The sequence below is a fragment of the Euprymna scolopes genome, chromosome 33 (assembly GCF_053919585.1).
Source record: "Euprymna scolopes isolate OS-2025 chromosome 33, ASM5391958v1, whole genome shotgun sequence".
NCBI lineage: Eukaryota > Metazoa > Mollusca > Cephalopoda > Sepiida > Sepiolidae > Euprymna > Euprymna scolopes.
In genome coordinates, this window is record NC_136514.1 from 59,595,805 (window position 1) to 59,609,160 (window position 13,356).

Here is a 13,356-nt window from a genome sequence, read left to right on the forward strand (position 1 = left end):
ATATATATATATATATATATATATAACTTTAGTTCTTTCAGCTATAATCGAAACCAAAACCAAGACTTATGAAGAATTCTTAATAAAATTATTTTAAAAAAATAGATTATTGGAGTGCCATTAGCTATAATCGAAACCAAAACCAAAGCTTATGAGGAATTCTTGGTAAAATTATTTATAAAAAAATAGATGACTTAAGTGCCATCAGCTATAATCAAAGCCGAAACCAAAATTACGAAGAATTCTTGGTAACATCATTTATTACAATAAATGAAAGTACATCATAATTAAAGGACCCGGATGTAAGCGTGACACAGAAAATAACACACACGCTGTATAAATAGATAAAAAATACTTTTGAAGTGATAAATGTCCACCATGATCAATACTATTAAGAAAAAAATTATCCTTTTTTTCTTGCGTGAAATAACTGTCACTGTCAGCTAAACACTCTTTAAATAATAAAACGAAGATTTTCTTTTTTTGTTTATTTTAAATTTTAACAGTTGACGTATTTTAAAACATCAATAATGCCTATATTTGTGTAATCATCATCATCATCATCATCATCATCATCATCATCATCATCATCATCATCGTTGTTGTCGATTACGAATTTTTTGTTCATTTATTTTTTTTCTCTATTTAACAGGGATGTTGGATATTAACTTTAATTGTTCACTCCCCACTCAAGTACGACTCTGGGGAGCCGTTCCCTGTCTGGGTCAGTTACGTCGGTATATTTATCGCTCTCCTGTCGGTCGTAACTTTCCCAATTGCAGCCCTTCAAGAAATATTGTCATTGCGAGGCCCTTTCATTAAGGTGAGTAAAACAATTGTAAACGATTAGTATGTCGCATGAATGCAAGTATTTCATGTTTCAATTTCGAGTGACGTCATATATAACGATCATAACTCCTTTCATAATAAACTTAATTAATCGCACCATTAGAACCATTAATCGACACAGTTTTGCCAACGAGAAAAAAGTTTATTTATCCCATTAGCATAGAAATCCGGAGTTCTGGAAGCGATGAAGTCATTGAAGTCCGATTAGGCATCATTTCGGCTTTTGAAGCATTTTTCGCGAAGGAAGTTGTCGAGATGCTTGAAAAGTGATAATCGGTAGAAGAGACATCCAGTGAATATGGCAGATGAGGCAGAGTCTCGTAGTCCAATTTGTTCAGCTTCTGCAGGGTCAGTTGAGCAACATGCGGACGAGCGTTGTCATGGAGGAGAATTGGTCCCTTCATGTTTACCAATCTCGGACACATACGTTGGAGATTCTGGTGCATTTCGTCAATTTGTCGGCAGTACTTCTCCGCCGTAATAGTTTCACCCGGATACAAGAAGCTGTGATGGATCAGACCAGCTGCAGACCATCAAACAGTCGCCATAACTTTTTTTTTGTGCAATTTCGGCTTCGGGAAGTATTTTGAAGCTTCTCTGCCATCCAACCACTGTGCCGAACGTCGCCAATTGTCGTAGAAGATCCACTTTTCATCACACGTCACAATCCGCTCGAGAAATGGGTTGTTTTTGTAGCGCAGAAGGAGCGTAGAAAACACCTCAAAACGACGATTTTTTTTATATTATCTTTCAATTCATGCGACACTATTTATCCAACGTTTTTGACTTCCCTATTTTCTTTAAATGGCAAACGGCTGTTAAGTGGTTGACCTCAAGTTTAACAGCGACTTCTCGTGTGGTTTTGCGAGGATCGGCTTCAATTAAGGCTTTCAAATGTTCGTTATCGACCGTCTTCATCTTTGACGCTCTCGTCACCATTATGAAATTCCTTGAACAACCGTTGTGCCGCACGTTTGTTTGTGGTTCCTGGGCCAAATGCGTCATTGATGTTACGAGCTGTCTTGGCAGCTTTTCGGCCTACTTTGAACTGGAACAAGAAAATCGTGTGGACTTGAATTTTGTCCATGCTGTCAAAAGCCTGCCAAAAATGAATGAAGAGATTGAGAACAGTAACGAATAACACGATTCGATAGAGCGAAAAACGCGCTTCAAAATAATATACAACATGGCTATATATATATCAATGAATCAAGTCAGAAATCATATATAAAAGTAATGTATGTGAGAAAACGAAATTGTTTTTGTTCCAACATAATGACATGTTATAGGCGGGGCAAAAGAGATAATAATTTCAATTTAATAAAACACAACTCTATTAAAACAGTGAATGTAAATTGTCGGTTGGAGAAGCAACGGTGTCAAGGGTTGAACATTATAAAAAAAAAATTGAAAAGTCAAAGTATATTCGTATAAAATAATTAATTTTTATTCCACAACTATACAATACAATGCAATACAATACAATACAATACAATGCAATAACATACAATACAATACAATACAATGCAATACAATACAATACAATACAATGCAATACAATGCAATACAATACAATACAATGCAATACAATACAATACAATGCAATACAGCACAATACAATACAATACAATACAATACAATGCAATACAATACAATACAATGCAATACAGTACAACACAATACAAAATAAATTGTTAGTAAAGAATGAGAGTTCAAAGAATACAACGTTCCTGAGAAAAGAGTTGTTTTTAGCGTAAGGATAAATTAAGTACACATTTTTACGTTTGACGCCGAGTGCTTTAATGTGTGCATAAATAAATTAGTATTAGAATGTGTATATTCTTTTCGGTGTGCGCCATGTACATTTACGTCTGTGTATGAACTGTGTATATGCGTCCCCTGAATGGTGTGTGTGTGCTTCGTCGAGTGTTGTATTTAGTAGTATGTGAAAATATTTCCTAATATGTATGCAGCTTGGTTTCCAGCCAGCAGCATTCAACCTAGGCAGGTTGAACCGGCTTCCTTCGGAGGAGGAAGTGAAAAGAGAGTATTAAATTCACAAACCGTCTCCAGTCGCACGCATATCCTGGTTACGAGAGATGACGACGTTTCTTTTTTCCTTTTTTGCATTTCTTGCAGGGAGATATTGACATACAGCACTTGCTATTCGCAAATGATCACCCATCTAGTACTGACCAGGTTCAACATTGCTTAACTTCAGTGATATAATAAGAACCGGTGTGTCAATATGATTATCTCGTATCTATACAGCTTGAAGAGGATCCTTTCACTCCTCATTGGAGTTAGATTAGATTGTGACGTCTTGTACCTGTTTTACTTAAAAAGAAAAAGAAAAGAAAAAAGAGAAACGACATGTTTATTAATACGCACCAGCTTTTTTTTTTGAGTTGTTGGAAGAAACTTCAAGTTTCGATGCGTAATAATTGTAGCTTGGCAAAATGGAGGTGATAAACAGTCTGGTAGAGGACATGAAAGAAGAAGGTTGAAGATAGGCCCGCGGTGTTTAGATCGAGAGAGTTCGGTAGGCGAACATGTTAGCACAGATGAATCTCTAAAGTTGTGTCCAGACAGCGAGACGAAACTGATGAAGAATGAATTTAGTTGGTAAATGAAGGTTATTTATTTACAAAATGCAGATCATTACTTGCCAGTTTCTTGACAATCTCTTTGAGACACCATTAGTTCTTTTAGCTATGTTTCCTTAAACTTTTTGTTCGTGAATCGGAAGCGATGTGCAAAGTTTTGCGCAGAGAGAGAGAGCAACTTCTATTTCTCATTCTGGCGTTTGTTCATTCACATATAGCATTGTAAGATTTCTTGTGTTGGCTGAATCAAAAAAATAAATAAAATGACTAGACTATGACAGCGGCAACTGTCAATATTACATTTCTGAAATTTTTTTTGTTTGCGAACCGGAAATAATGTGCAAAACATTGCACAGGGGAACATATTTTATTTTCTGTTTTGGCCTCTTCGTTCACATCTGATAGTATGATTTGTTTTGTCGCCTGAATTAGAGTAGAGTATTAGAAACTCCTCGGCCTAACGTTTACAGGGAATATGAACTGGAATAAATACATTGAGAGCATTGCCAAGGCTGCTGCAAGGAAGGTGGGCTCTCTCTACCGTGCTAGAAAACTACTTACGCCTGACAGTATCCTATACCTCTATAAGGCCTCCATTCGCCCATGTATGGAGTACTGTTGTCACATCTGGGCTGGTGCATCTGCTGCTTATCTCTCGCTCCTGGACAGGGTTCAAAAGAGAGTCGCCAACCTGATAGGTCCTGAACTGTCCCATCGACGAGATGTTGCATCCCTCTGCCTGTTCAACAAATACTTTAATGGTGAATGCTCTGACGAACTGCAAACACTTGTACCTCCCCGACGTAACTACCCCCGACAAACCCGACAAGCTACTAAGTCTCATCCCTTTACAGTAGAGATCCGTAGGTGAAAGAAAGCCTTTTACTCCAATAGTTTCTTCCCCAGAACTGCGGGTCTTTGGAACTCCCTTCCGGGATTCTGCTTTCCCAACTGCAACGATATGCAGAAGTTCAAGTGTAATGTCAACAAACATCTTTCTACTCATCTCCCTTCATAATGACCCCGCTAATTAAGTCCCTAATAGTAGCCCCCTGCTTCAAAGTGGCAATGTGCCTTGTTTGGGGTGAAAATTGAATAAAAAAAAAAAAGAAAAAAAAAGAAAGGCAACCGTCTTTAGGTTTAATTAAGGTTTTAGGCTTAGTTCTTAGGAAAGGTCAAATTCCATTTTTAATACGCGATTTATATTATTTTCTTTATTAAATTAAACCGTAGCCTTCTTTGTATTCATAAATCAAAAGAAAACATAAAAAATCAATAACACTCATATCCTTCACTCTATTGGTCGTTACGTCCGAAGTATTTTACGAAATTTCCAACACTTACAACAACAACAACAACAACAACAACAACAACAACAACAACAACTACTACTACTACTACTACTACTACTACTACTACTACTACTACTACTACTACTGCCACCACTACCACTACTACTACTACTACTACTACTACTACCATCACTATTACTACTGCTACTACCACACACACACACACACACACACACACACACACACACACACACAAATATATACTTCGACTTGGAAAATATATACGCAGGATAAAACTGAAGGAGTACTTCCAACATAATAACCGAAAACAACCCAGCACAACATATCCCCCTCCACATGAACCCACACTATGTCGCTATATACGTTATAATAGCACACAATGGACATCATAACACTAGGCAAAAGACAATTTTCTCGAAAAAGAAAAAAAAATTACATCACTACAAGCTAGACGCTATTACAAAGGCTAAACGATCGGTCATACACACATTCTTTTAGATGCTTAGTTCGAAATGTCCAACGAAATCTCCAACACTTTTTGGGTCAACAGTAGGAAATAAGCTTCCAGTGTCATATCGCCGGTGTATTAGGGGATTTGTTTCTCTATTTTCTTTCACAAGGGAGTCACCACTTATCAAGGCCAGAAGATAAGGTGGTAGTGTAGTAATCGTTAATGCTGTAGATTGGATAGAACTGAAATATTTGAGAGGACGGCATCATAAGAACTTATTTACACTGGACTTGAAGGCTACCATATTGTAGTCGACCGGGAAGCAGGTCAGTTGAACAGTGTTCGACAGGCGAGCAGTTTTAGGAAAAAAACTTTGTTCATGGAATCAAGCGCAGATAGAGAGTGGGGGAAATTGTTGATAGTGGTTGTAGCTGCTTTGTGCTCCTAAATCAAATGTAAACATAACAATCAATTAGATTATTTAAAAAGAACACATCATGAGTACGTGTTGTCCATGCCGATCGAGAATACGTCCCCGACAATCAGTTTAGCAGCATCTTTGTTGCTGTCAGTCTGAGAATGGGTTATGTTCAGTTAAAATAGATCCACTCCTCCAGGTTTATCTTCTCTTTAAGATGGGGTTAGTTTATTGCTAGTCGCTTCTACTTAGGAATGTTCACGGGGTTGCTCTGAAATTTTTGTAGGATAGAGTATACATTACCTAGTACGGTGGCTTTTAAAAACCTTACCTGATCTCACCAGCAGAAGAGGGAATAAACAAATAAGGATTTTTTTGATTTGCTTGACGTTAAGTCTGAAACATCTAACACTTTTAAGGTTAACAAAGGGGAATAAGCCGCCGGTGTTATATCACCGGTGCATTCGGGAATTCATTCCTCTACACATTTTGTGTGTTCCTAAGCAAAATGTAAACAGAAAACAACCATTTGGACGTTTGTAAAAATATAATATTGCGCATTTTTATGACGATGTAATTTTAAAGATGTAATTTTAAATTTCTTTCAGCGATTGAAAACCAGCATGAAACCAACACCTGAATGGCTTCCCGCAATAAAAAAGGAATACACAGATTGTCACGAAGACACACCAATGTCAACAACCGAAATAACTTAACTTATAAATAAAAAAGACACACCAATGTCAACAACCGAAATAACTTAACTTATAAATAAGAAAGACACACCAATGTCAACAACCGAAATAACTTAACTTATAAATAAAAAAGACACACCAATGTCAACAACCAAAATAACTTAACTTATAAATAAAAAAGACACACCAATGTCAACAACCGAAATAACTTAATTTATAAATAAAAAAAGACACACCAATGTCAACAACCAAAATAACTTAACTTATAAATAAAAAAAGACACACCAATGTCAACAACCAAAATAACTTAACTTATAAATAAAAAAAGACACACCAATGTCAACAACCAAAATAACTTAACTTATAAATAAAAAAGACACACCAATGTCAACAACCGAAATAACTTAATTTATAAATAAAAAAAGACACACCAATGTCAACAACCAAAATAACTTAACTTATAAATAAAAAAAGACACACCAATGTCAACAACCAAAATAACTTAACTTATAAATAAAAAAAGACACACTAATGTCAACAACCGAAATAACTTAACTTATAAATAAAAAAAGACACACCAATGTCAACAACCAAAATAACTTAACTTATAAATAAAAAAATCAAATGTTTTATTGCCAACAAAAATCAACGGCATAAAACGTTTCTTTTTAGATGTCTCTCCTTTTTTATTTTATTATTTTTTTTTTTTTAGAGATTTGAGTTAATTTTGTATTAGATGTTTGGCAGTTATTTGGAAAAATGTGTTGTCGATGGATGTGATGCATTGTTGATGCGAAGAAAAAAAAAGCATGGCTATAGAATGATTAACTTCTAAAGGCAAATCCTAATTAGTTATTTTTTCAATTAAACATTAAAGACGATTCTTTTAGATTTGTTTTATTAATTTGAACTAATTTAGTATTTCCCATAAAAAATGACTTTAATTAATTTTTTGCAAAATTTAGAGATGCAGCTTCATATGTCCGAGGCTATCTTCCCTTACTGTTACAAGCACAAAGAATAGAATATGAGAGTTCATATTTCATCACGTTAGAGAATAATTATTGAAACGTGTATTCTCAGAGGTCCAAGGTTATTTTCGAAGAGAATTGGTTCCCGGAAAATACCGGGTAGCCAGTTCATAATTTAGTAGAAATTTCAACAACAGAAAGAATGTGATCGAAGCGAAAAAGATATTTAAGTTTAGAAAGTATTTACATTAAAATAGTTCCTTGGAATTTTAACCTGGGAAAAGGAATTTGATAAGTAAAAATAAACACGGATGACTACGTGATAGAGATAAGAAGATGGTCGTGTTGTGATACGTGTTGATGACGTAATTTAGAGAGGGAGATGGTTTTTGAGAGATACGTAAAGATTAGTCAAGAGTTGTCAATCAGAGTTGAGAGCAACAGTCGACAGTCAGGGTTAAGAGAGACGATCTGCTGACCGTAATGGCTCCGATCAGGGGAGACTGTCGGAAAATGTTGATAGTTAAGATGTAAAAATCTAATATTGGCGTACAGCTTTCCAATGGGGAAACACCGAAAAATAAAGTTTCTGTAAATACAACCAAGATTTCGGGTCGTACGAATCTTCGTTTGTATCTTTTCCAAGGATCTGTCAAATCAAAATCAACCCAAATGGATAAGGTATGTTAATCCTCCCCCAAAGAGAACTGTATTCGTCCCACATTATTGTAAAGACTGTCAGAAATGTTATATTTCCTTTTTATATACTCATCATTAGACGATAACATATACACTTCAAATATATATATATATATATATATATATATATATATATATATATATATATATATATATATACACTCAACATCTTTGTTGGTTGGTTGGTTGGTTGGTTGGTTGTTTTTGTTTTATGGCATATCAACCCTTTCCAGGTTATTTAATGCCGAATCCGGTGATTTTGAAGAAAATTTTTTAAATAGAATATGTTTTTTTTTTGCAAGTCGGTTTCTATTTAACCCATAGTTGGGATCCTAATAGGTACTACCACTCCGGGTCAGAGTGGACCTGGGAGCAATGGCAATTAAAGGGTGGCTCCACACTCCCCAAAGCCCGTAAGCTGGGGCCTCACCATCGGATATAGTTGAAGGTCATATCCATGACCCTCAACATCTTTGACCTTTACTCCTGATCTGAAATGCAACACATACATCAAGTCTGTTGCCAAGGTAACTAAGAAAATGATGGGATCCTTCTACCGCTCGATAAGATATCTCACTACTGATGTAATTTTCTATCTGTATAAAAGCCAAGTACGACCATGGATGGAGCACTGCTGGGCAGGAGCTGCTAAAAACAGTCACAAAATAGACTTCGTGGCTTAGTGGGGGGGCGCCCTTTTCTCTTCCCTGCAACCTCTCGCCCACAGAAGAGACGTTGCGAGCCTGTTTTTGTTTTATCGTTATTTCCATGGCAGGTGCTCGTCTGAGCTCCAATCTCTAGTTCCCCCTCGCCAATCTTTCACGATAAGCACCCGTCTAGCTGAAACCACTGTCATTAATTTCCTCCACTCTTTATCTGTGCCTAAATCAAAACGTAGATTCCATGAACAAAGCTTCTTTCTTAGAACTGCACGCCTGTGAAACTGTCTTCCGTTTGCCTGGCGTGGCTTCCGGGCCTTGATAAATGGTGACCTCCATGTAAAAAAAAAACCCTCACTGTTACCAGCACAGAGAATACAATATATGCCAACATGAAAGTGAATAATTATTGTGAGGTGCATTCACAAAAATCCAATGTTATTTTCGAAAAGAAAGACCACAAACAATAGAATATGAGATGATATATGCCATCACGGGAGTGAGAAATTAATGCGAAGTGTACTACTAGAGGTCCGAGGCAATCGATGAAGAAAACGTTCACTGTTACACGCGTAAACGATACAATACAAGAGGATATATGATATCACGACAGTGAATATTTATTGAGACGTCTAAGGCTATTTACTAAGAGAACCATCTCTATTACTAACACAGATAGATGCTAACTATAGGTTGAATAATTATTAAGACGTGAGATCCAAGTTTTTCTATGGACAAAGTATATGATATGACAAAATATATGGCAACAAAGCATTGAATGACTAGCTGGACACGTGCATCGGCGTTTCCCGGTGAAAGTATGACACAAAATCAGAACAGATTTGGTAAAAGAAAAAATTAATTAAACTATGGTATTTATTGGGGGCAACTGTTGGTCCTAGAAAATTTGATGTTTACTCGCGAGTAATGCTAATATTGGGTGATTACTTGCGGGTCCTGGTGGATCCTAACGGGTCCTGGCGGGTACTGGTGGATACTGGTAGGGATTAGTTGCCACTGGCTACCTTTGCAAGAGGAACTCATTAGTGGCCATGATCAGTCACCCTTCTTTGGAATGCTCCTAACTGAAATCACCTGTTTCCAAGGGTCGGCCACTGGTATATATCGTGTATCACTGGTGTACATGAAATCGACAGTGCTTACTGTCACTTCTTGAAAGTGAGGGCACTGGTAGGCACGGGTATACACATGTGAGCACTGGCGGGTACATTGCGTGTCCTCAAATGTCGGACACTGTCATCCAATGTGAGAGACCGTCATCTATGGTGTGCATTGCTCATTTAAAGTGGTTACTGTCACTTGCTGTAAGGGGATGGTAATAAATACTACTACTACTAATAATACTAATACTACGAATAATACTGATACAACTAACAACAACAACAACAAAGACAACAATAATTATATCAAAAATAAGGATACGATATGATTTTTTTTTTAGTAAATTGTTATGTGAAAGTACCGAATAATCTTAAAATCCGTGTCCGTATCATGAGTTGAAAAAAAAAAGGAACCGTTTTTTTTTTCTGTTTAGTAATAAAAAATGGAGATATGGTAATTGTATAAAATTGTTTAGTTGAAAAAAACTGGACAGTTATAAAAAGTAGAGGAAAATGAAAAGCATAAGCAGGCGAAAATACGACGGCACCGGAGTCAGGTGAAATCACTCAAATGTTCCTGATTAAGTGAATAATTTAAATTAATTTTTAAATATACAATATAATGTTTTTCTTTCAATGGTTGAATTCGTTATAAGTTCGTACATATATCTAACAAATTTATTATTATTGGCTCACAAGTACATGATATGACAAAATATATGGCAACAATATCAATAGCAGGTTATCAAAGATCTCTCTTTGAAAACAGCCTGTGGTGTTCCCTGGAAGCTGAGTGACAAGAAGTCTTCCAAGGTTTCCAGTACTCTCCACCTCTTTCGATAACATTTGTAAATAAATTTGCATTATCGCAACAGCTGCTTGTCATTGAGTTCTCATTGGCAGCGGCTATTGGTCTTCACTAGAATTTGAGTGGCAATAAGCCTCCCCAAGGTTCCAGTTCTCTTTGCACTTATCCGGCGGATGCCTAGTTGGTTCCTCGGTCTTTCCTTCCCCCTTAACTCTACTTGGTTATTTGGTCTCTCTCTTTTTTTTAGGGGACAGTAATCTGGCAATGGGAGGTTGGGGGTGGAGATATGCGGCTTCAGTGTTCTTAATTCCATGTAGTGTTTCATGTTTTGCCTGTACAGCAGTTCGTTTGGCCTGCGCTTGTGGCTCCTGTGTGTTAGTTTCCACATTCAAGGGGGTTTCTTAATATTTCAGCTGTTTTCATTATTGTTGTTCGTTGTATTTTTTCAGTCATTCCTTTGATTCTAATTTCTCCCATTCTTTTTTCAAGGTTTTTCAGGATTGTCCCTAGTGCTCCTACTATTATAGGTACTATCTTGATTTTTTATTATTACCCATATCCCTTTCAGCTCTCTTGTAACACCAAAGAGGGGCCACATCAGATCAGTAGGGTCGATGTGACGTTTTTGTTAAAGGTGATAATCAATCCCGGGCGAACACCGGTTACAAAAAAAAAATAATTTTTTTTGTTAATATTTTTATGTATCAAAATCTTGTTGTTGAGATACCATACGGTCGGGGGGATAGAAGTGGTGGCCGCCTGCTAAACTTCAAAGCAAAAGATCACTTAAAACAATAATAAATGCTTTAGCCAAACGGACAGAATGATAACTTAAAAAAACATACGTTTTGTTTCAAATCGAGCGACGGTGACAAATTCCGAATCAAAGCTTTGAAATGTCGGTCGGCTTGAAATGGGTTAGTTGACAAGTGAAATGTCGGATCGTTTTTGATCTGAGAAACGCACACACACACACACACGTAATTGTTGGCCTCACAAAATATATTTGTGACAAGATCAAAACAAAAGATAAATAAATTCTTTGGAGTTAAAATTTAACACACGCATTTGTCGGCTTCAAAGAATGTTTTTTTCGAATCAAATATTAACTGATTCGGGTGACTATGATAAAGCCATTTGAAATTTAGATCAAGAGATTTTTCGGTTTCCCATAACATATTTTGTCGGGATGTTGACAGAACAAATAAATTCAAAGGGGAAAGAATATCAAACTGATATTTTTAAATAGATGAAAGCTGGTGATCTATTACAAGCTAAACAATAATATTTCCTCTGATTATCAGTTGATAATATGAAAAAAAAAACATTATAAAGAAGGCGGGGTCAGACAAGTTGGGGAGGAGTCAATTTGATTTTGGAAATTGGGGGCGGAAAAATAATACCTGGCACAGGCCAATGAGAAGGAATCAGGTGGATTGTTATCCATCAATTTGATTGGTCGAAGACGAACGTAGGCGTCGTCATTATTCAAGGGTTTTACTATATAAGATCTGTAAAACTCTATTTAATCAGATTCGGCAGAGAGATAGATAAGAGCAGAGTTAGAAGAAGAGAGAAGACAGAGATAAAGGTCTCGGTAGAGGACTCCAGCCACCCAACTTCTCTCTCCCCCTCGCTGGTCGCCAGAGAGCTCAATTTGCAACTTAATAGAATCCCGAGGACCTAGGAAGAGACCAGCCAGAACACCTTAACGATAATTACAACGGTCCGCGACTCCAACCGAGTATTTCAACAACAAGAAGCTTATTCACAAATCTAATTGCTTGCTTCCATTTAATCTTCAATTGTACATACGTCTGTAGATAATCATTTATGAATTTCCTAAATACATTACATATCAACCAACCTCTGGAGTTTGTTTGCTGATGTGCTGTTGTTCCATGTAATTTTAATTCTTTTTACTTGCCACTTGTGACCCCGTTCCCGTCAACGAACACCCAGTCAACAGGACGACCAACTAGACGATCAAGAAGAACAGGCCTTGAGGACCGTGCAACCGAGAAGAGTCCCCCAACGCCTAGACGAGGACTCACTGGGTGACGCGACGTACCAACGGTTGGCAGACCTGGTTGCCCAGCCGACATAATTAATTACCCGGTGACTAGGATAGTCATAATTGGGCATCGACCCAGGGTTAAGATCATAACTGGGCCGCGATCAAAGGTTAAGGTCGCGTTTCAAGGTCACACTCTGGCTAGCTCTGTGTATTTTTCCGTTTCTCTTTTTTTTTGATATTCACCCTGTGGTGAGCTGGAACAGCAAAGTCTACACTTTGACAGGACTTTTCTTTCTTGTTAATTATTACGACATCTAGTCTTCTTGCTTGAATGGGTTTATCAGTTTGTATGTCCATATTCCATAGGACTTTGTGATTCTCGTTTTCAAGTACCGTTGCCGGCTTATGTTTGTACCACTTGTCTGTGAGTTCGAGATGCAGTTGTTTGCATAATTCCCAGTTAACTACGCTTCCCACTTGGTCGTGTCTGTTCTTGTATTCCTTTTGGGCCAGTTTGCCGCATTCACTTTTTATATGGTTTATCGTCTCATCTCTTTGTCCACAGAGTCTGCATTTGCTGTTTTCTTGTATTTTGTCGATCTTTGCTTTGATGTGGTTGGTTACCGCTTCAGAAGATATCTCACTGCTGATGCAATTCTCTATCTATATAAAAGCCAAGTACGTCCAAGGATGGAGTACTGGGTAGGAGCTGCTAAAAACAGCCTATCCTGCCTTGACACAGTACAAAA

General features: G+C 37.0%; 1 protein-coding gene across 1 annotated transcript in view; it reads left to right on the forward strand.

The window, feature by feature from the left end:
* Positions 1-7,009, forward strand: part of LOC145258251 (sodium- and chloride-dependent glycine transporter 2-like) — a 69,623-nt gene extending 62,614 nt beyond the window's left edge. Inside the window, exons 13-14 of the mRNA XM_080116226.1 lie at positions 653-823; positions 6,246-7,009. Coding sequence (XP_079972352.1) covers positions 653-823; positions 6,246-6,353 — 279 coding nt within the window. The 3' untranslated portion in view covers positions 6,354-7,009. The remainder of the gene's footprint in view (positions 1-652; positions 824-6,245) is intronic.
* The last annotated feature ends 6,347 nt before the right edge of the window (positions 7,010-13,356 follow it).